General features: G+C 42.4%; 1 protein-coding gene across 2 annotated transcripts in view; it reads left to right on the top strand.

The window, feature by feature from the left end:
• The window catches only part of EFCAB11 (EF-hand calcium binding domain 11), a 117,726-nt gene extending 117,063 nt beyond the window's left edge, over positions 1-663 (top strand). Inside the window, exon 7 of one of the 2 annotated variants that reach the window (XM_084631330.1) lies at positions 41-663. In XM_084631330.1, the coding sequence (XP_084487456.1) occupies positions 41-61 (21 nt within the window). In that variant the 3' untranslated portion in view covers positions 62-663. The remainder of the gene's footprint in view (positions 1-40) is intronic. The other variant, XM_084631329.1, reaches the window with a different exon arrangement.
• Positions 664-24,477: the final 23,814 nt, after the last annotated feature.

Genomic DNA, 24,477 nt, shown 5'->3' with positions numbered 1-24,477 from the left:
TACAGACTATAAGATATCTATAATATCTTTTCTTTTACAGGGAAGTCGATCAGGATTCTGATGGTCATGTCAGCTTCAAAGAGTTTGAATCTGCAATGAACTACGGACAAAATGAAGTATCACAACTGCACTTTGCCTAAAGTGTATTCTCTGGTGAAAAGATAAGATATTTAAAAATCAATGAAACTTCAATTGTTTCAGCTAGCACTCTTACTATAAATGCGGCCCTGAAGAACTGCCTTTGAAGCTCTACAGTTGTCAGTTAGGGGTGTGTGTGTGTGTGTGTGATACTGAAAATATTTGAAATCTAAATTGATCCACAATTTATCCTTTGTGAGAACTTCAGTTATGTACTTTTTCTGTTTGGCTCAATAGATGAAAAGAGAGGGACTGGTTTCCAGATACTTAGTATTTTATTTGTTGACTTTTTCAACAGTATTTCACTAACGAGCCAAAATGTCTCATACACCTTTAAAGAGAGGCTACCTGGAACTAAATGGATTTAACCTTTTATGGTGGATAAAAGCTATCTTTTTTTTTAAACCATCAGTATGTTTATTTTCCATGTAAACACCTTGTCCTTTTTCTTATAATATCACACATTGTTTTAATTGCAAGGTCATTTATTGGTTGTACAACTCTGTGATTTAATTCTAAAGCATTGCACTGTTAAAAAAAAATTAAGAATTGGATAATATGAAGTGTTTAATAATTAAAAAAATAAGAAACTTTCACACTTCTAAGGCTTTTCTCTGTTAAATTAATTCTTTTAGAGGCAGTTTAAAAGAACTCTCATAAATAAAGAGAAATCACTGAAGTTTAGGTCACACACCTTAACTTGGCCTGCCAAAAGGATATGTACCCAAATCTTGAATGAACTTCACTGAATATTTTCGGTAGTGTATCTTTTGGCCAGGGTATTTCCCAAGAGCTGTGAGGAAATTAAGATGAAATCTGTCATTGCCTGCACAGACACACTCACCCATTCATTGGCTGATTATGAAGATTTTGTACTCTTACAGGAAATTGCCTGTTCTCTTAGCTTCAGACATGCCCCTCTGAGCCACACTATGGCTATTTTCAGAACATGTTGTAAGTCCTCCTTGTTTGATTTATTTTATCTGTGACCATTTACCTTCCACTGTTTTCATATAGCCTTCCTAACCGACAGTAGAAAGTGTGATGCTGGGTCATTGGGTCTGTCCTTTGAGTGCTAATTTTTTACTTACAATGTATATTTGCATGAAAAATGCAAAAATTATTCCAAAATTTCAAGGCAACTTTTAAATCGCTGGTTTATCTATGGCAGTGGTTTTCAACCTTTCGTTTGCGGACCCTTAAAATATTTCAAATGGAGGTGCAGACCCCTTTGGAAATCTTGGACAGTCTGCAGTCTCCCAGAGATCTATGGACCACAGGTTGAAAACCACTGATATATGGCCTGGTCTACACTTAAAAGTTAAGTTGATATAACTATGGCACTCAGGGGTGCAAAAAATTGAGTGCCATAGCTATGCCAATTTAACCCAGGTGTAAATGCAGTTTGATCAATCGCAGAATGTGTCTGTTGTCCTAGCTACCACCGCTCGGGGAGGTGGAGTTCTTACGGCAACAGAAAAACCCCTTCTGTCACTGTAGACAGTGTCTATGCTACGGTGGCATAGCTACAACACCATAAAGGAGGGGTTCAGCGATCAGACGACTAGCAAAGTTACCAGAGACAGTAAAGGGGAAGGGATGCAGATCAGGATAAGTAAAGAACACGTCAGATCTGCTGACCAATTTGAATGAATTCAAATCAGTGGGGTCTGATGCTATTCACCTGAGGGTGCTGAGAGAATTAGCTGTAGAAATCTTGGAGCCCCTGGCAATAATAGTTACAAACTAATGGATGACAGGAGAGGTACTGGAAGACGGGAGAAGGGCTAATGTAGTGCCCAACTTTAAAAGAGGGAAAAGAGGAGCCAGGAAGCCATAGACCAGTCAGCCTGACTTTGATAGCTGGAAAGCCAGTAGAGCAATGTATAAAACATTCAATTTGTGAATACCTGGAGGATGAAGGGGTAATCACTAGCAGCCAGCATGGATTTACCAAGAACAAATCATGCCAAACCAGCTTCCTTCTACAAGATAACTGGTTTGGTGGATAGGGGGAATGCAGTGGACATATTATACCTGGACTTCAGCAAGGCTTTTAACATAGTCCTAATGACATTCTGATAAGTAAACTGGAGAAATGTAGGCTCAACAGAACTACCATTAAGTGGATACATAAGTGGTTAATCAACCGCAAACAAAGTGGAATGATGTTGTATTGGTGGGAGGTCTCAAGTGGGGTTCCACAGGGATTTGTTCTGGCTCCGGTGATGTTTAATATCTTTATTAATGACCTTGATCTAGGAATAGAGAGCATCCTGATCAAGTTTGCAGATGACACAAAGCTAGGGGCGGGGGGAGTTTGCCAATACTTTGGAGAATAGAGATAAAATTCAGAGGGATCTTGATAAATTGGAGAATTGGGCTATAGACAACAAAATGAAATTCAACAAAGACAAATGGAAGGAGCTACACTTGGGGAAGAAAAACCAAATCCACAAACACAGAATGGTGGGCAACTGGCTTGGCAGCAGCTTTGCTGAGAAAGCTCTGGAAGTTGTGGTAGATCACAACCTCAACATGAGTCAACAATGCAATGTTGTGGGGGAAAAAAAGCAAATGCAATTTTAGGTTGCATTAACAGAGGCATAGCATGCAAGTCACAGGAGGAGATAGTACCGCTTTCCTAAGTGCTGATTAGGCATTAGCTGGAGGACAGTGTCCAGTTTTGGGCACCAACATATAAAAAGGATGTAGAGAAACCGGAAAGGATCCAGAGGTGAGCGATAAAGATAATCAGTGGGATGGAATGCAAGTCATATGAGCAAAGGCTGAAGGAACTGGGTACATTTAGTTTGGAAAAGAGGAGATTAAGGGAGGAGATGACTGCAGTCTTGAGGTACTTGAAAGGCTGCCATAAAGATGGAGAAAAGTTTCTCTCTTTTGTCCCAGAGGGCAGGACAAGAGGCAATGGGTTCAAACTTCAGCACAACACATTTAGATTAAATCTCAGAAAAAAAACATCCTAACTGTAAGAACAGTAGGACAATGAAACAAACTACCTCTGGAGATTGTGGAAGCTTCTTCACTGGCAGTTTTCAAAAAGAGGCTAGATAGCCATCTGTCTTGGATGGTTTAGACCAGTGGTTTTCAAACTTTTGTATTGGTGATCCCTTTCACACAGCAAGCCTATGAGTGGGGGCCCCCCTTATATATTCAAAACACTTTTAAAAATATTTAACACTATTATAAATGCTCAAGGCAAAGCGGGGTTTGGGGGTGGAGGCCAACAGCTCGCAACCCCTCATGTAATAACCTTGCAACCCCTTGATGAGTCACAACTCCCAGTTTGAGAACCCCTGGTTTAGCCACAGCCAATCCTGCATCTTGGAAAGGGTTAGACTAGGTGATCCTGGCAGTCCCTTCTAACCCTAAGATTCTATTATTCTAACCCTATGTCAAGGTTCCTTCCCCACTCTGAACTCTAGGGTACAAATGTGGGGACCTGCATGAAAACCTCCTAAGCTTACTTTTACCAGCTTAGGTTAAAACTTCCCCAAGGTACAAATTATTTTACCCTTTGCCCTTGGATTTCCACTGCCACCACCAAACTTTATCTGGGTTCCTGAAAAAATGGAGTTTGGACATGTCTTTCCCCCCAAAATCCTCCCACCCCTTGCACCCCACTTCCTGGGGAAGGTTTGGTAAAAATCCTCACCAATTTGCATAGGTGACCACAGACCCAAACCCTTGGATCTTAGAACAATGAAAAAGCATTCAGTTTCCTTACAAGAAGACTTTTAATAGAAGTAAAAAAAAGAATCATCTCTGTAAAATCAGGATGGTGAATACCTTACAGGGTAATTAGATTCAAAACATAGAGAATCCCTCTAGGCAAAACCTTAAGTTACAAAAAAGACACACAGACAGGAATATTCATTCTATTCAGCACAGCTATTTTCTCAGCCATTTAAAGAAATCATAATCTAACACATACCTAGCTAGATTACTTACTAAGTTCTAAGCCCTGGTCTACACTAGGACTTTAGGTCGAATTTAGCAGCGTTAAATCGATGTAAACCTGCACCCGTCCACATGATGAAGCCCTTTATTTTGACTTAAAGGGCTCTTAAAATCCATTTCCTTACTCCACCCCTGACAAGTCGATTAGCGCTTAAATCGGCCTTGCCCGGTCGAATTTGGGGTACTGTGGACACAATTCGACAGTATTGGCCTCCAGGAGCTATCCCAGAGTGCTCCACTGTGACCGCTCTGGACAGCACTCTCAACTCAGATGCACTGGCCAGGTAGACAGGAAAAGAACCGCAAACTTTTGAATCTCATTTCCTGTTTGGCCAGCGTGGCAAGCTGCAGGTGACCATGCAGAGCTCATCAGCAGAGGTGACTATGATGGAGTCCCAGAATCGCAAAAGAGCTCCAGCATGGACTGAACGGGAGGTACGGGATCTGATCGCTTAATGGGGAAAGGAATCCATGCTATCAGAACTCCGTTCCAGTTTTCGAAATGCCAAAACCTTTGTCAAAATCTCCCAGGGCATGAAGGACAGAGGCCATAACAGGGATCCAAAGCAGTGCCGCGTGAAACTTAAGGAGCTGAGGCAAGCCTACCAGAAAACCAGAAAGGCGAACGGCCACTCCGGATCAGAGCCCTAAACATGCCGCTTCTACGATGAGCTGTATGCCATTTTAGGGGGTTCATCCACCACTACTCCAGCCGTGTTGTTTGACTCCTTCAATGGAGATGGAGGCAACACGGAAGCAGGTTTTGGGGATGAAGAAGACGATGATGATGAGGAGGAGGTTGTAGATAGCTCACAGCAAGCAAGCAGAGAAACTGGTTTTCCCGACAGCCAGGAACTTTCTCACCCTGGACCTGGAGCCAGTACCCCCCGAACCCACCCAAGGCTGCCTCCTGGACCCGGCAGGTGGAGAAGAGACCTCCGGTGAGTGTACCTTTTAAAATACTATACATGGTTTAAAAGCAAGCATGCGAAAGGATTAATTTGCCCTGGCATTCGCGGCTCTCCTGGATGTACTCCCAAAGTCTTTGCAAAAGGTTTCTGGGGAGGGCAGCCTTATTGCGTCCTTCATGGTAGGACACTTTACCACTCCAGGCCAGTAACACATACTCGGGAATCATTGTACAACAAAGCATTGCAGTGTATGTTTGCTGGCGTTCAGACAACATCCGTTCTCTCTCTCTCTGTGTTATCCTCAGGAGAGAGAGACATCATTCATGGTCACCTGGTTGAAATAGGGTGCTTTTCTTCAGGGGACACTCCGAGGAGCCCGTTCCTGCTGGGCTGTTTGCCTGTGGCTGAACAGAAATGTTCCCTGCTGTTAGCCACGTGGTGCGGGGAGGCAAAATGCGACCTTGTAACGAAAGCACATGTGCTATGTATGTAATGTTAACAGCAAGGTTTACCCTGAAAGAGTGTAGCCACTGTTTTATAAAATGTGTCTTTAAATACTGCTGTCCCTTTTTTTTTCTTCCACCAGCTGCATGTGTTTCAATGATCACAGGATCTTCTCCTTCCCAGAGGCTAGTGAAGATTAGAAAGAAAAAAAAATACACTCGTGATGAAATGTTCTCTGAGCTCATGCTGTCCTCCTACACTGACAGAGCACAGACGAATGCGTGGAGGCAAATAATGTCAGAATGCAGGAAAGCACAAAATGACCAGGAGGAGAGATGGTGGGCTGAAGAGAGTAAGTGGCGGGCTGAAGCTCAAATGTGGCAGCAGCATGATGAGAGGAGGCAGGATTCAATGCTGAGGCTGCTGGAGGATCAAACCAATATGCTCCAGTGTATGGCTGAGCTGCAGCAAAGTCAGCTGGAGCACAGACTGCCACTACAGCCCCTGTGTAACCAACTGCCCTCCTCCCCAAGATCCATAGCCTCCTCACCCAGACACCCAAGAACGCGGTGTGGGGGCCACCGGCCAACCAGCCACTCCACCACAGAGGATTGCCCAAAAAAAGAAGGCTGGCATTCAATAAATTTTAAAGTTGTAAACTGTTAAAGTGCGGTGTGGCATTTTCCTTCCCTCCTCCACCACCCCTCCTGGGCTACCTTGGTAGTCATCCCCCTATTTGTGTGATGAATGAATAAAGAATGCATGAATGTGAAGCAACAATGACTTTATTGCCTCTGCAAGCGGTGATCGAAGGGAGGAGGGGAGGGTGGTTAGCTTACAGGGAAGTAGAGCGAACCAAGGGGTGGGGGGTTTCATCAAGGAGAAACAAAGAGAACTTCCACACCGTAGCCTGGCCAGTCATGAAACTGGTTTTCAAAGCTTCTCTGATGCGTACCGTACCCTCCTGTGCTCTTCTAACCACCCTGGTGTCTGGCTGCGCGTAACCAGCAACCAGGCTATTTGCCTCAACCTCCCACCCCGCCATAAAGTCTCCCCCTTATTCTCACAGATATTGTGGAGCGCACAGCAAGCAGTAATAACAATGGGAATATTGGTTTTGCTGAGGTCTAAGCGAGTCAGTAAACTGCGCCAGCGCGCCTTTAAATGTCCAAATGCACATTCTACCACCATTCTGCACTTGCTCAGACTGTAGTTGAACAGCTCCTGACTACTGTCCAGGGTGCCTGTGTACGGCTTCATGAGCCATGGCATTAAGGGGTAGGCTGGGTCCCCAAGGATACATATAGGCATTTCAACATCCCCAAAGGTTATTTTCTGGTCTGGGAATAAAGTCCCTTCCTGCAGCTTTTGAAACAGACCAGAGTTCCTGAAGATGCGAGCGTCATGTACCTTTCCCGGCCATCCCATGTTGGTGAAACGTCCCTTGTGATCCACCAAAGCTTGCAGCACTATTGAAAAGTACCCCTTGAGGTTTATGTACTCGCAGGCTTGGTGCTCCAGTGCCAAGATAGGGATATGGGTTCCGTCTATGGCCCCACCACAGTTAGGGAATCCCATTGCAGCAAAGCCATCCACTATGACCTGCACATTTCCCAGGGTCACTACCCTTGATATCAGCAGATCTTTAATTGCGTGGGCTATTTGCATCACAGCAGCCCCCACAGTAGATTTGCCCACTCCAAATTGATTCCCAACTGACCAGTAGCTGTCTGGCGTTGCAAGCTTCCACAGGGCTATTGCCACTCGCTTCTCAACTGTGAGGGCTGCTCTCATCTTGGTATTCTGGCGCTTCAGGGCAGGGGAAAGCAAGTCACAAAGTTCCATGAAAGTGCCCTGACGCATGCGAAAGTTTTGCAGCCACTGGGCATCACCCCAGACCTGCAACACTATGCGGTCCCACCAGTCTGTGCTTGTTTCCCGAGCCCAGAATCGGCGTTCCACAGCATGAACCTGCCCCATTAGCACCATGATGCAGGCATTGCCAGGGCCCATGCTTTCAGAGAAATCTGTGTCTATGTCCTGATCACTCACGCGACCGCGCTGACGTCGCCTACTCGCCCGGTATCACTCTGCCAGGTTCTGGTGCTGCATATACTGCTGGATAATGCATGTGGTGTTTAATGTGCTCCTAATTGCCAAAGTGAGCTGAGCGGCCTCCATGCTTGCCTTGGTATGGCATCCGCACAGAAAAAAGGCGCGGAACAATTGTCTGCCGTTGCTCTGACGGAGGGAGGGGCGACTGACAACTTGGCTTACAGGGTTGGCTTACAGGGAATTAAAATCAACAAAGTGGGTGGCTTTACATCAATGAGTATTTCAGGCAGGACTTCACGGAGGGTTCCAATAAGAAATGGTGCACCTAAGTTATTGTTCTTATTGGAACAAGGAGGTTAGTCTGGCCTCTGATTGATAAGTGGCTAGATTTACCTCGCTACACCTTCTCTGTGAGTGACTGCAGTGTGACCTAGAGGAATAAGTCCCCTAGACGGGGGGCGGGTTTGCAAATGAGTACAAAACAAATCTGGTCTATTTTGTGTTTTGATCCACTCCATCTATCTTTTAAATCTTTGGCTGGCAGCAGACGGTGCAGAAGGACTGCATGCCATCCACATCTCATGGCTGCCCGGCAGAAGACGATGCAATAGGAATGCTAGCAATCCGTATTGCCTGCCTGCTCACCATAAGACGGTTCAATAGGACTGACTGCAGGACTAAAGAGAATGACTTGATCAAGTCACTCCAACTTTAGTCCCTGCACCCATGTCTGCCCAGGCGCTCCTGATCGACTTCACACAGGCGACCAGGAGCACCTCAGACATGACGATGACGGCTACCAGTCCTATTGCACCGTCTGCTGCCACAAGGCAAGGGGTTGCTGCTGCTGTGTAGCAATGCAGTACCGCGTCTGCCAGCACCCAGGAGACATACGGTGACAGTGAGCTGAGTGGGCTCCGTGCTTGCCGTGGTATGGTGTCTGCACAGGTAACTCAGGAAAAAGGCGTGAAACGATTGTCTGCCCTTGCTTTCACGGAGGGAGGGAGGGAGGGAACGGGAGCCTGACGATATGTACCCAGAACCACCTGCGACAATGTTTTAGCCCCATCAGGCATTGGGATCTCAACCCAGAATTCCAATGAACAGCGGAGACTGCGGGAACTGTGGGATAGCTACCCACAGTGCAACACTCCGGAAGTCGACTCTAGCCTCGGTACTGTGGAAGCACTCTGCTGAGTTAATGCACTTAATGCACTTAGAGCATTTTCTGTGGGGACACACACACTCAAATATATAAAACCGATTTCTAAAAAACCGAATTCTATAAATTCGACCTAATTTCGTAGCGTAGACATACCCTAAGACTCTATTCCTGTTCTGTCTCCAGCAAAAGCATCACACAGACAGACACAGACCCTTTGTTTTTCTCCCTCCTCCCAGCTTTTGAAAGTATCTTGTCTCCTCATTGGTCATTTTGGTCAGGGGCCAGCTAGGTTACCTTTAGCTTCTTAACCCTTTACAGGTGAGAGGATTTTTCCTCTGGCCAGGAGGGATTTTAAAGGGGTTTTACCCTTCCCTTTATTTTTATGACACCCGATGATTCTTAAAAGTGATAGGATCTTGATTCATACATTACATAAAAATGTGACTTTACTAACATGAAAAGGAGAGAAGAAATTACAATTAATGAATGATTAAGAGCCAGATTTTAAAAAGTATTTAGGGGCCTTAAATAGATAGGTTCCTAGTGGGATTTGACGCCTATCTTCATCTTTCAGTGCTTAAGTGTCTTTAAAGTTCTAGCCCTAAGTGTCAAGGACTACCACAGGAAGAATTCTAAGAATCCAAGAAACACCCTAAATAGAAGGGCCACTTCCATGAGACTGAGATGTCCAAATATCTAGTGTACTTGGTTACGCAACTGCTGTTTGAATCTTCATGCAGTGCTATAATATGGATGCATTATGATCAGAGTTTGAGCAAACTACGTCAGAGACATTTTCTTTGTTCACAGCAGTCTATGATACCAGCTGTAGATTTGTAAACTTAGCAAATCACCTAAATGTATTGGAGTCAAACTGAGTTTAAGAGAAATGAGTCAACTTGGTTAAAAAAAACGAAACGTGATTTAATACCAAAACTTATTAGGCACCAATAACACAAACCAGTCTCACATACTAGTTAAATCAATGCCTTGATTATATTACATTTGCAATTAAAATGAAAACAACATAAGCTACAGATGGTGCAGTAGATCTAAGCTTAGATCAGGAAGAGAAAGAATTTTTAGTTCAGATGTGTTTAGTTGAGGTCCAGAATTCCAGGACCAGATACTCAACTCTATACCATGATCTCCTGTCACAGCTGAGGAGGGGGAGCACACAGCAGGTGTTTGTGGCTCCCTGATTCTGAACCAGTTCTGTACTGGCTTTGTCTCCACCATAGTTTAGACCAGCCTTAAGATGCTAAAAAATGTGGAACAGTGTACTAAGTGGCTGAAACAACTAATCAGCATATTACTTAGTGTCTTAAGACATCTGAGAGGAGTGGAAAAATATGCTGATAGTCTTCAAAACTGTCAAATATCTGTAAAAAAATAGATTGTGGGAAGTCTTTATTATAGCACAATTATTGTTGCTAAACGTGGAATGACATGGGCTTCTCCAATGAATTTTGGAAAAACAAAACAGACTGTATCATGAGAAAGCTGGTACAGTCAATGTTGTGGCATCATTATACATTTGAGCTTTGCTATATGATATATATACACACACACATATAAAATAATCTTCTGTTTTGAATAGTATACTCTGTATTTTACAAGGCCCAAATACTGAGATTTTAACTAACAAGTAATAGGTGTAAGGAGTGTCTATACTTATTTTTTATCAATCCAAGTGCTTATCTAAAAATGCCAGTCACATGAAGAAGGTTTGCTCATGTTGTAGGTTACAGATGTTTATTAATATTCAGCAGAAAAGATTAAAACAAAACAAATTCAAAGGTGCATATGCATTTGAACTTGTTGAATGTCTTATTTTTCCAAGTTATCATGCAGATTTTCTAGCTTTTAGTGTCTGTAAAGATTATGAATCTGGTGAACAGTAAGCTATAATTGTAGACAGATGCAGGATGATTGTGTTGTAAGTATGAAATCCTCAATCTGCCCCACAATGATTCCTTTTTGAGGTCAAAAGGCTGTGGCACAGACAATTCTCCATCAGTTACCTTGTCTCATTTGCAAATTTAAATAATTTATTCTTTTCCTGCCGATAATCAATTTTTTAAAATAGTGTAAGGCAGAGAACCAACCCCTGCAGGAATTTATTACAAACATATACATTCAATGAAGATTCTCCATTAACAATTACATATTGAGATCTATCAGTGAGACAGTTTAATACTTTTAACATATGCTATGTTGATTTTGTATGATAATTTTTAAATGCTACAGCTCCACAGTCATACCCAGACTCCTGCTTGGCTGGAGAGACAGCATTCCCACTGGATATGTGGACTATATAAAGACCTCAACAGGAAGAAGCTGTCTGAACAACAGGCCATTGCCTGCTGATTGCAGCCTCGCCCAACCCTGATTTGCCACCCCACCCAACCTCGCTTCCCTATCCCACCAACCTGGCCCCCTTGGATTGGATCTCCCAGCTAACAGCCCCTGTGAGAACTCCAACCATTGCCCCAGACTGCTTTTAATATCACTTGACCTCCTGGCTACTAGGCCACCCACTCATCACTTTACCACGGCTCTGGACTGCCACAACCCCACTTCAGCCACTGGGCATTCCATGTACAAATAGATAACAAGAACACAAAACCCCAAAGAACACACTTAAAAAACTGTCGTGTTAAAATGACTTGCTAAAGTATTTCAGGCATATTTCAGGCATCAATTAAAAGCCAAATCAAAAATTTCTTTTTTAAAAACCCATAATCACTATTGGCATCATTAACTCCTTGGTGGCTGCTTCAGTAGAATAAGTGCAGTTTGAGAAGGCTTTATACTGAACTACCATCTAACCTGAGAATTGGGTTCTTCAGCTCTAGGCTGAGTCACATTGGCAGGAAAATGCCTTTGTGCACCTGTTCTGAGGATAATTAGGACATCTGTCTCCAGGGCTGTCAAACTATTAAAATGAAACTTTGCAATTCTTCATTTTTAAAATGGGATGTTCAAAGAAGGTCTCTTTGTTTATTTTCTTTTTGTCTCTTTTTAAGTTTGATATCCAATGAAGGTAACCAGAGGAAAAACAGCCAAGTTTAAAGATTCAGAGCTTCTCAGAGAACTTCTACAGTTAAATGGGGATTGCTCTAACATTGTGCTCTTGTACTTCAAGGTATCTTGGATTCTTGAAAATATTGTATCTTCCAATGAGAATGACAACAGTTCTCATTGAAATGGCAATCTGCCATCTCTGACTTGAGTGGTTTTCTTAAACTGTTTCTGTTACACAGTGGTTTTGCATTTGACATCCTGTTATTACATCAAAATAATGTGACTTCCTGAAGATATTTTCAAGGTTAATGTAAAGTGTCCTTTCAGCATATATCCTGTAATGTCCACTTAAAAAACTCTTCCATAGAGGAGTATGAAACAGAGTAATTGTCTACAGAGCTACTAGTTCAATTAAGACTAAATCTTAATAGATTTAGATTAATGTCTTCAGAGTGCTGTCCATTTACTTTTCTAGCACTTTATTTTTTGATTAGAGAAGTCATTATATGGCTTTGGATTAGGACTTGACTTTGTATGGAAATAGTTTAACTATAGACTAAATCAAAATTTAGAAGTTTTTAAGGTCAGGCTTGACAAAGCCCTGGCTGGGATGATTTAGTTGGGGATTGGTCCTGCTTTGAGCAGGGGGTTGGACTAGATGACCTCCTGAGGTCCCTTCCAACCCTGATATTCTATGATTCTATGAAAATGAAGACTTCTGTTGATAGTAGTGTTACACCCTAGAAAGACACTCTTAGCAGGAATATTTACAGATGTACTGTTTGAGAGCATAACAAAGGTTCTGACAAAATTTTAACAAAGTCTCTGCTCTGTACAACAGGGATGAAAAGGGTCAAGAGTAGGGCTGTGTCAAGGTTCCTCCCCCACTCTGAACGCTAGGGTACAGATGTGGGGACCTGCATGAAAACCTCCAAAGCTTATCTTTACCAGCTTAGGTCAAAACTTCCCCAAGGTACAAAATATTCCACCCGTTGTCCTTGGATTGGCCGCTACCACCAAACAAATACTGGTTACTGGGAAGAGCTGTTTGGAAACATCTTTCCCCCCAAATACTTCCCAAAACCTTGCACCCCACTTCCTGGTCAAGGCTTGGTAAAAAGCCTCACCAATTTGCCTAGGTGACTACAGACCCTTGGATCTTAAGAACAATGAACAATCCTCCCAACACTTACACCACCCCTTTCCTGGGAAATGTTGGATAAAAAGCCTCACCAATTTGCATAGGTGACCACAGACCCAAACCCTTGGATCTGAGAACAATGAAAAAGCATTCAGTTTTCTTACAAGAAGACTTTTAATAGAAATAGGAGTAAATAGAAGTAAAGAAATCACCTCTGTAAAATCAGGATGGTAGATACCTTACAGGGTAATTAGATTCAAAACAGAGAGTCCCTCTAGGCAAAACCTTAAGTTACAAAAAAGATACACAGACAGAAATAGTTATTCTATTCAGCACAGTTCTTTTCTCAGCCATTTAAAGAAATCATAATCTAACACGTACCTAGCTAGATTACTTACTAAAAGTTCTAAGATTCCATCCCCGGCAAAAACAGCATATAGACAGACAGAGACCCTTTGTTTCTCTCCCTCCTCCCAGCTTTTGAAAGTATCTTGTCTCCTCACTGGTCATTTTGGTCAGGTGCCAGCGAGGTTACCTTTAGCTTCTTAACCCTTTACAGGCGAGAGGATTTTTCCTCTGGCCAGGAGGAATTTTAAAGGGGTTTACCCCTCCCTTTATATTTATGACAGGCTGTCAATTAATCGCAGTTAATTCACGCGATTAACTTGAAAAAAAATTAATAATGATTAATATGAATCGCGATTAACCACAGTTTTAATCACACTCTTAAACAACAGAATACCAATTGAAATGTATTAAATATTTTTGGATGTTTTCCTATATTTTCAAATTTATTGATTTCGATTACAACACAGAATACAAAGTGTACAGTGCTCATTATTTTATTACAAATATTTGCACTATAAAAACAACAAAAAAATCGTATTTTTCAATTCACCTTAATCAAGTACTGTAGTGCACTCTATCGTGAAAGCGCACCTTACAAATGTAGATTTTTTTTGTTACATAACGGCACTTAAAAACAACGTAAATCTTTAGAGCCTACAACTCCACGCAGTCCTACTTCTTATTCACCCAATTGCTAAAACAAACAAGTTTGTTTACATTTACGGAAGATAATGCTACCCGCTTCTTATTTACAATGTCACCAGAAAGTGAGAAGAAGCGTTCACGTGGCACTTTTGTAGCCGGCATGGCAAGATATTTACGTCCCAGATCAAGCAGAACCTGTCATCAGCATGTATGCATGTCCTTTGGAATGGTGATAGAAGATGAAGGGACATATGAATCTTTACCGAATCTGACACGTAAATATCTTGCTATGCTGGCTACAACAGTGCCATGCGAACGCCTGTTCTCACTTTCAGGTGACATTGTAAGCAAGACATGGGCAGCATTATCTCCCATAAATGTAAACAAACTTGTTTGTCTGAGGCCTGGTCTACATTACTGGGTTAAGTCGAATTTAGTCGCGTTAGGTCGATTTAAAAATGACTGCGTCCACACAACCAACCCCCTTCTGTCGACCGAAAGGGCTCTTAAAATCAACTTCTGTACTCCTCCCCAATGAGGGGAGTAGCGCTATAATTGACCTTGCTGGGTCTAATTTGGGGTAGTGCGGATGCAAATCAATGAGAGAAATTGACCACTCTAGACAGCACTTTGAACTCCAATGCACTAGCCTGGTACACAGGAAAAGTCCCGGGAACTTTTGAATTTCATTTCCTCTTTGGTCAGCGTGGTGAACTCAGCAGCACAGGTGACCATGCAGTCTGCCCAAAATGTTTCTACATCCCCCTATCATCTCCGTCCCTGAGGCTATCGCAGATGAGAAGGCAAAAAAAAAACCTCACTCTCGATGATGTTTTCCGAGCTCATGCAGTCCTCCTGCACTGATAGCGCACAGCTTAATGCATGGAGGCATTCAGTGGCAGAGGCCAGGAAAGAATTAAGTGAGTGCGAAGAGCGGAGGCAGGACATGATGCTGAGGTCTGACCAACAGCACCAGTGAGCTTTTAAACATCCAAAGGCACATTCTACCACTATTCTGCACTTGCTAAGGCTATAGTTGAACTGTCCAGGCTTCATGAGCCATGGGAACAATGGGTAGGCTGGGGTAGGTGAGACCATGCGGTGCTGCCAGCTGAGAGAGCAGCCTGAGGCAGAAGCCTCCAGCTCGCAGGAGAGCAGAGTTGCAGCGGAAGCGGTGGAGCCGTACACCATGTACGAGGCTGGCTAGCAGTCCTACTGCACTGTCTGCTGCGAAGGCACCCAGGAGCTGCTGCTGTGTAGCAATGCCAGCTGCTGCAGGTGCTTCTGTGTCGAATGCTTGGAGGTCCTGGTAGGGCAAGGTACCTTGGCCAAGGCAAAAGAGCAAGAGCCCTGGAACTGTTACATGTGTCAACCACAGAAGTGCTATGGGGTGTTAGAGCGCCAACCGGACTGGAATGTACGGCTGCAAGACTTCGTCACCAGTGACAAAGGACAGGAATATGATGCACCTAAAATCTAAAAAGGCCTGCACATTTCCCAGAGTCACTACCCTTGATAACAGAATGTCAATGATTGCATTGGCTACTTGGATCACAGCAGCCCCCACAGTAGACTTGCCCACAACAGCAGTGGTGACTGTGAGCTGAGCGGGCTTCATGCTTGCTGCGGTATGGCATCTGCATTGGTAACCCAGGAAAAAAGACGCGAAACAATTATCTGCTGTTGCTTTCACGGAGGGAGGGGCAACTGATGACATGTACCCAAAACCACCCGCAACAATGTTTTTGCCCCATCAGGCATTGGGAGCTTAACCCAGTATTCCAATGGGCGGCAGAGACTTTGGGAACTGTGGGATAGTTACCCACAGTGCACCGCTCCATAAGTCAATGTTAGCCACGGTAGTGAGGACGCACTCCGCCGACTTGATGCACTTAGTGTGGACATACGGAACCGACTGTATAAAATCGAATTCTAAAAATCTACTTCTATAAAATAGACCTAATTTCGTAGTGTAGACATACCCTGAGTGACTGGCTGAACAACAAGTAAGACTGAATGGACTTGTAGAAATATGTATAAAAATATTTGCATTCAAAAATAAAACAATATACAACTTTAGATCCTACATTTCTAAGTTAAACTTTCATGATAAAGAGATTGCACTACAGTACTTGTATGAGGTGAATTGAAAAATACAATTTCTTTTGCTTTTTATAGCACAAATATTTGTAATAAAAATAAATATAAAGTGAGCACTGTACACTTTGTGTTGTGTTGTAATTGAAATCAATATATTTTAAAATGTAGAAAACATCCACAAATATTTAAATAAATGGTATTCTCTTATTGTTTAACAGTGCGATTAATCGTGATTAATTTTTTAATAGCTTGACAGCCCTAGTCAAGAGACAAACTAGGGAACTATAGACCAGTGAATTGAATTTAAATTGGGGAAATCTAGCATATTCCTAAAGTTACTTTCCAAGAAGAACTAGGTAAAATACATAACCATGCTTTAATCAGATAAGCATCCAAACATTGTTATGTTAAAATGGAACCCTCCTGTTAAACAGATTTTCTTCCTGTACATATTCAGACTTCAGTGACAAAAGTAAGCTTTTGCTTTTCTGAAAGCACTGCAAGTCAACACAGCTATGAGAGAGTGAGAAGATTCTATTCCTTCTTCATCAAGAGAGGCAGCATGATGTAGCAGATAGGGGACTGGACTGTCAGTCAGTATTTCAGTTCTGATCTTGGCTTTGCCATTTATTTGCTGTAGGATCTTGGACAAGTCAATTCACATATCTGTACCACTGTTTTCCCTCCAACCCTTTTTCTTTCCCACTCCACTACTACCCATCTGATGCTACTTGTAGTTGCCATCTTACCTCCAGGCATGTTGCGTTTTTCAATACCCATTTCTGGATCAATCAGCAGAAAGACTAAATATTCATCCACTGGCATGAAGACTGAAGTGTACAATACCAAGACAAAAAGAAAAGGAGTACTTGTGGCACCTTAGAGACTAACCAATTTATTTGAGCATAAGCTTTTGAGAGCTACAGCTCACTTCATCGGATGCATATATCCAATGAAGTGAGCTGTAGCTCACGAAAGCTCATGCTCAAATAAATTGGTTAGTCTCTAAGGTGCCACAAGTACTCCTTTTTGTGAATACAGACTAACACGGCTGTTACTCTGAATACCAAGACAAAAATCAAACTTGGTTTTTGGAATGTATGAAGCAGGGAAGCTAGCTCAGGTCACAGCAGAGATGAGGCACTACAGCTTACACATCCTAGGTGTCGGCGAGATCAGATGGACGGGATCAGGAAGATTAAACAGCCGGGAGAAACTTTTCTATTTTCTGAATGGGATGATGGACAGCACCATGAGGGTGTTGCCATCCTTTTGAAGAAGAGAGTGGAGCATTCCCTGCTGGAATGGAAATCCAGCAGCAGCAGACTTATGAGAGCCAGACTGAAAGGGAAACATAATAATATCACCCTGATTCAGAGCTATGCTGCGACAAATGACAGTGAAGTATAAGTAAATGACAAATTCTACCTTACACTAAAGGCGGAGTTAGAGAGAGTAACACACCATGATCTAACTATCGTCAGGAAGCCTGAATGCCAAGGTTGGTAAGGACAACACAAACAATGACTGAGCAATGGGAAGACATGGGTGTGGCACTATGAATGAAAACTGAGAAAGGCTTGTTGATTTCTGTAATATGAATGACCTAGTCATCGGCAGAACCCTATTTGAACATCATGAAATTCACAAGCTGACATGGTGTTCTCCAAATGGCAGAGATAAGAACCAGATTAATCATATCATGATCAATGGCAAATGGTGACGCTCACTGACAGATGTGAAAGTGAGAAGGGGTGCAGATGTTGGCGGCAACCACCACCTGGTGACAGCCTCCATCAAGCTAAAACTGAGAAGTGTGGGTCCACCAAACAATGGACATAGATGTTATGATATTGACAAGCTAAAGTCCCTCGAAATACAGAAAGCCTTCATTCTGCTTTTAAAGAACAGGTTTCAAGCACTTGCAGACTTTGATGAAGAGGAGGGGAATGCAGATGAGGAGTGTGATGTTACACTCCATATGCTTTATGGAAATATGCTTATGAATATGACATAACTGGAATATGCTTTACGCTAAATACCTCTTGTATGGTGTCATTAGAAAGCTTGTAATCTACTAAGTGTGTTCATCCTATTTGTTTGCATGTATTATTTCTATATCTGAAGTTAGGAGAATAAGATATAAACTTGTATCACTGATGTCAACATATTAAGTGGAGGCCATTAAGGGTGCTCCATAAACAATCAGTTGTAAATGGTCTTAGTTACTTGAAAGCCTTCCTGTGTATGTGTGGGCCAGCCCATGGGGAATGGAGACGAGGGGTCTTATAGTGACATGTGACCATATCATCTGATAATGAAATCCATCTTAAATCTTGTAGTTTTCCATTCAGAAGGAGTGGTGGGGACCCAGAGAGACAAAAGATTCCCGCCATGTGCCAAAGCTATAAAAAAGGGATGGAGCATGTCAAAGAGTGTGGCCAGTCATGAGAAAACCCTTGCTTACCACCTGAGATGGCTGCTGGAACTAACAAGGACTGTACCAGGGGAAAGGATTGGGCCCAGACTGGGAAGGAGTCTAGTCTGTGAAACAAGCTCATTGGAATATCTGAGGGTGAGATATTACCTATAATAAGTTTCTTTATGTATTAGGCTTAGACTTGCGTGTTTTTGCTTTATTTTGCTTGGTGACTTACTTTGTGCTGTCTGTTATTACTTGAAACCACTTAAATCCTATTTTTTATACTTAATAAAATCACTTGTTTATTAATGAACCCAGAGTAAGTGATTAATACCTGGGGAAGCAAACAGCTGGGCATATCTCTCTATCAGTGTTATAGAGGGAGGACAATTTATGAATTTACCCTGTGTAAGCTTTATACAGAGTAAAATGGATTTATTTGGGGTTTGGATCCCATTGAGAGCTGAGTGTCTGTGTGCTGGAGACAAGTACCTGCTGAGCTATTTTAGTTAAAGTCTGCAGCTTTGGAGGCATGGCCCAGACCCTGAGTCTGTGTTGCAGCAGGCTAGTGTGTCTGGCTCAACAAGGCAGGGTTCTGGAGTTCCAAGCTGGCAGGGAAAGCCGGCTCAGAGGTAATTTCAGCACATCAGGTGACTATCCCAAGGGGATCGCTGTGACTGAACCTGTCACAAGGAGATCAACAAGAAGTGGGACAAAGTAACAGCAATTTATAAACAGAGCAGTGAAGCCTGTCTAGGCTACAGGCAGAAGAGAAGGACGAGTCGATTACACCCAGCACATGGAATGCTATAGAAACCAGACGAGCTGTCAGGGTTCCCTCCCCACTCTGAACTCTGGGCTACAGATGTAGGGACCCACATGAAAGACCCCCAAAGCTGATTTCTACAAGCTTAGGTTAATACTTCCCCAAGGCACAAATCTCTTCTTGTCCTTGGACAGTATTCACTGCCACCACCAAGTGAGTTAGACAAAGATTCAAGGAAAAGAACCACTTGGAGATCCTGTTCCCCAAAATATTCCCCCCAAACCCCTTCACCCCCTTTCCTGGGGAGGCTTGAGAATAATATCCTCACCAATTGGTACAGGTGAGCACAGACCAAATCCCTGGGTTTTTAGGACACTAAAAACCAATCAGATTCTTAAAAAAAACCCAGAACTTTATTATAAAGAAAAAAAAAAGTAAAAGAAGCACCGCTGTAAAATCAGGATGGAAGGTAATTTTACAGGATAATCAGATTCAAAACAGAGGATTCCCCTCTAGGCAAAACTTTAAAGTTACCAAAAAACAGGGATAAACCTCCCCCTAAGCATAGGGAAAATTCACAAGCTAAATCAAAAGATAATCTGACGCATTTCCTTGCTATTACTTACTATTTCTGTAAGTTTAAATGTATCATTCAGTAGGAGCTGGATTACTTGCTTGGTCTCTCTCTCTGTCTCGGAGAGAACACACACAGAGCACACAAAGCCTTTCTCCCCACCCCCAATTTGAAAGTATCTTCTTTCCCCATTGGTCCTTCTGGTCAGGTGCCGACTAGGTTAATTGAACTGATTAGCCCCTTACAGGTAAGGGGATTCTGTACCTCTGGCCAAGAGGGATTTTATATTACTGCATACATAAAGGTTGTTAGCCTTCCCTTTATATTTATGATACGAGCCCTGAAGAAAAAAGTTTTAGACACACAATCCCAGAAGCTAAATGACAAATACCACGAGCATCATAGCAAGGCACACTGGGAAGTCAAATGCCTTGTGAGAGTGGACAAACTGCATTATATTGATAATCTGGCAACGCAAGCAGAGGATGCAGCTGCTCGTGGTGAACAAGGAACTGTCTACAAAATGACACGGCTTATCAGTGGTAAACAGCAGACACCAACAAACAAACACTCTCATCAGGAACAAACAAGGACACCTACTAACAACCGAAAAAGAACAAGTAATGCGCTGGACAGAGCATTTCAAAGAATTGCTGACATCCCAACAGCTAAAGAGGAAGCAAACATCCAGGAGGCAGAAGATCTTGATATCAAAACAGACACCCCAACTAAGGAAGAGATCATTCAAGCCATCAAATCCTTTAAAAATAGGAAAGCTCCTGGCAAGGATAACTTGAATGCAGAATTGTTCAAGGTAAATCCTAAATTAGCAGCATCAATCCTGGCCCCTCTATTTACATCAGTCTGGAAAAGGGAAAAAGTGCCAGATGAATGGACCAATGGGATTATAGTGAAAATACCAAAGAAAGACTCTCAGTGATTGTAATAACTGGCGTGGTATAACACCTTTATCTGTGCGAAGCAAAGTATTGTATAAGATCATAGTCCAGTGTATATCAGAGGCAGTTGATAGTGTTCTCGGAAAAGAGCAAGGTTTTCAGAAAGGGTGTGGATGCACAGATCAGATCTTCATTCTATGAAACATAATAGAACAGTGCTTAGAATGTCAATGGCAACTCTACATAAATTTCATAGACTTTGAGAAGGCTTTTGATAGCATTCACAGGACCAGCCTATGGCACATTCTGCGGGCATATGGAATTCCTTTTCATATAATCAACGTAATCAAAAGCTTCTATTCCAACTTTACATGCAGTGTTGTTCACAGTGAGCTCAGTTTTGAAGTCAAAACAGGAGTACATGAGGGGTTTGTCATGTCTGCAATCCTTTTCAACATTGCCATCGACTGGGTAATGCAGAGTACAACAGAAGACATGCCAAGAGGCATTAAATGGACACTCTTCTCATCCCTTGAAGATCTAGACTTCGCAGATGATATCACTCTCCCATCACATACCCAACACCATATTCAAGAAGAAACAACTCGACTCAGTGCATTCAGCCAGAAAATTGGACTGAAAATCAACTGCAATAAGACAGATATCATGACCTTTAATATTGTCTCACCATCACCAGTACAGATAAAGGATTATGTTCTCACCAATGTAGAAACATTCACATACTTGGGCAGCACCATCAGCCAGGACGGTGGAACAAGCCAGGACATCCAGAACAAATCAATAAAGCCAGGAACACCTTCAGGAGCTTAAAAACAGTCTGGAAATAATCAAAATACAACACCAAAACCAAACTCAAGATTTATCAGAGCTGCATACTTTCAACACTACTTTATAGTGCAGAATGCTGGGGAATGAGAAAGTATGACATGTCCAAACTGTCTTCATTCCATACAACCTGCCTCATAAAAATCCTCCGTATCTTCTGGCCCAGAACAATCTCAAACCAAGATCTGTTGAGACAGTGCAGCCAAGAGGATCTGAGCACCATCATTGCCAGGAGGCGTTGAAGATGGACTGGTCATGTGCTTTGGATGGAAACTGATTCCATCACCAGAGTAGCAATAAGATGGACACCTGAAGGCAAGCGAAAATGAGGCTGCCTGAAAACAACATGGTGAAGAGCTGTGGAAGCTAAGCTGAAAAAAGTGGGGTACAGCTGGGGAACCATTGAAAGACTTGCCAGAAACAGACAGGAGTGGAGGAGTTTTGTCACTGCCCCTGAAGGCCACAGGTGTAATAGGAACATGATGATGAGGATACATCTAGTATCTCTGAGGTTTATCCTAAACCTGGGTTTCAAACATGGGCACATAATATGTTGCAGCTATATTGCTGATCCACTTTTGGATTCTCTAAACCCCTGGACCATGTAAAATATGCACATAATTGCTCAAGTGTAGTCTAGATTCAGTAGGAGCTGTTTTGCTTATTAATAATTAAAGATACTATTTGGCCTTACACAAACAGAATCACATTTAATATGATCCACATTTCATTTTTGCAAGGACCTGATATAAAAACAATAATGTCTTATCAAAACCTTTCTAAGAAATACATGTTTAATAATAAATTCATTCTCTATACCAAACTGAATGGAAACACTGATTGAGTTTCCAGGAAGCTCTCCCATAACTTTAAACTTAAAATTTTCTATGAACTGTAGTTGCAAAAGTGGCACCTCAACCAGCTGTAGCAAAATGCAGAATGTACACAACTAAGTGTTCCCTGGCAATTCTACACATTGTGATACAGAAGGACCAAGGAGCAGTGTTAGAGGGGAAATATATAAACCCCGGCTAATTAAGGCGTGGTTCCCTGTAGACTAGGGAGAGTTGCTACAGGTTAATTGGAGCACCTGTTGTCAATTAAGTCCTGTCAGGAACCTAATAAAACCCCCTGTTTCAGACAGCCAGGGGAAAGAGGAGGAAGAAGAGAGGACTGGAGTTTGGAGGTGTGTTGTGAGAGCTGAAAGACCAGGGAACTGAAATAAGGGAGACCCTGCCCTGGCAGGGAGACTCCCTCCCCCAGCATCTAAGGACTGAAGGTACCCCACCCAAGGGGGAAGAGGGTAAAAAAACCCACAAGGGTTGAGAGGGGCTGGGACTCAGAGTGAGGAGCAAATCCAGACCCCTCCTCTACCACCTTCCTAGACCACTAATGGGACCTTTAGCACTCAAGAGCAGGGGCAACGGGTGGTGTCTTAGCTCCTCTTTCTCACCCCCCCCCCCCCCCCAAGAAAAGCCTAGGACCCACCATATAAACATTGGCCATCTTGTCACAATATACACAGACAGAGAATGTCAGGAAAGGTTGGGATTCAAAGGTAAGTGGGGAAAAACATTGGGCCCAATCCATCTTCTGCACAAGTAAATGGGAGAACTCTCATTGATATGAGTGTAGGATCTATCTCGTCTTTCCATGGATATAGGGGTATGGTGCAACAGAAGCAATAGGAGTCCCAAGAGATCTTGAGTCTTTGTAATGTAGTTAAACTGGGAAGGTTAGCAAGTGGCAATTGAATTGGCTTCTGATCTCCCTGCAGCACTATGCAAGCTGCAGTGGAGGGAGACTTTTCTGTCTGAGACCAAAGAAGGTATTTTTGTATGACTTTTACACAGAGATCTGAATAATTGGGGCATATGCAGTATATAGCTATAGCTTTTGCCAAGACATACTTTAACTAAAAAAATTCTCATCTCTAATATCCTTATGATTATACCTAAAATCCTAGGTATAGGAGATGGCCAAGTTGATCTGACCTGTATTTTAGTTGAGAAAACTGACATTTCATTAAAATCCTCTAGTATATAAATATTTGGATTTGTAAATTTTTTTTTAAATTTATCTACCTGACAGTGTCCCTTTCAAACAGCAATTATTGTCATTTTCAAAGGTGTGCAAAAGAGATAAGGGAGGTGACTAGAAGCTCATTATTAACATGCTGGCACCAGTTTAATTGGGCTTTTTTTAAATTCTCATGATGAGGCCTTGTTTTTGACTTTTGGAACTGCAAATAGAAGCCAGCATCTGGTGTTTGAGGATGGTAGGGATTTACACATAGTGTGTGTAATATTTCTACTGTAAATAAACAAAATGAATAATTAAGGGACTAATGAGGTGTCCTGAATGAAGCCTTTTCTGACCATATCTATAGAAAATCTAAGGCATGTTTTGCACTCCTGCAGTGTGTTCTCTGTTGGGCATCTTGAGTGTCATTGCTTGCATGGAAATTAGTAAGGAAATTTTCCAAGCAGAAGCTGGAAAGACCATGAATCAAGGTCCTCAAATATAAATGAGGAACCTTCCATGCCATAGTACAGTATCTGCTCACTGTAAAATATCAGTTCATTTGTGAACAATGATTTTTTTGTATTTTAAAGCCTGTTTCAAAGAAAGTTACATTGACTGTGGGATAGAATGTGCTAAAATACCACACAGGAAACCATGTATAGATTCCTGTAATCTTTGTTTTCTTGTAATAGACAGTCCAAAGAGTTAGTTTGGCCTACAAACTAGAGTTGCTTATATATTTGATGGTATGTGATGAGTGTTTGCTGGTGCCCAGTGCTTCCATATTACCTAAAATCTTTCTGAAAAGAAAAATACCAACTTATCACAGAAGATTAGGGTTGGAAGAGACCTCAGGAGGTCATCTAGTCCAACCCCCTGCTCAAAGCAGAACCAAAGCAGTTTTCTGAGCTCCAGGGGTAAAGCTTCCACTCTATCACCATCCCTTACCAGAATAGCTAGACTGAGTGGCACATGTAGAAGCATGTTAAC

This window comes from Lepidochelys olivacea (genome assembly GCF_965140295.1).
Source record: "Lepidochelys olivacea isolate rLepOli2 genome assembly, chromosome: 6".
NCBI classification, from domain to species: domain Eukaryota; kingdom Metazoa; phylum Chordata; order Testudines; family Cheloniidae; genus Lepidochelys; species Lepidochelys olivacea.
This window is presented reverse-complemented; position numbering and strand designations above follow the sequence as displayed.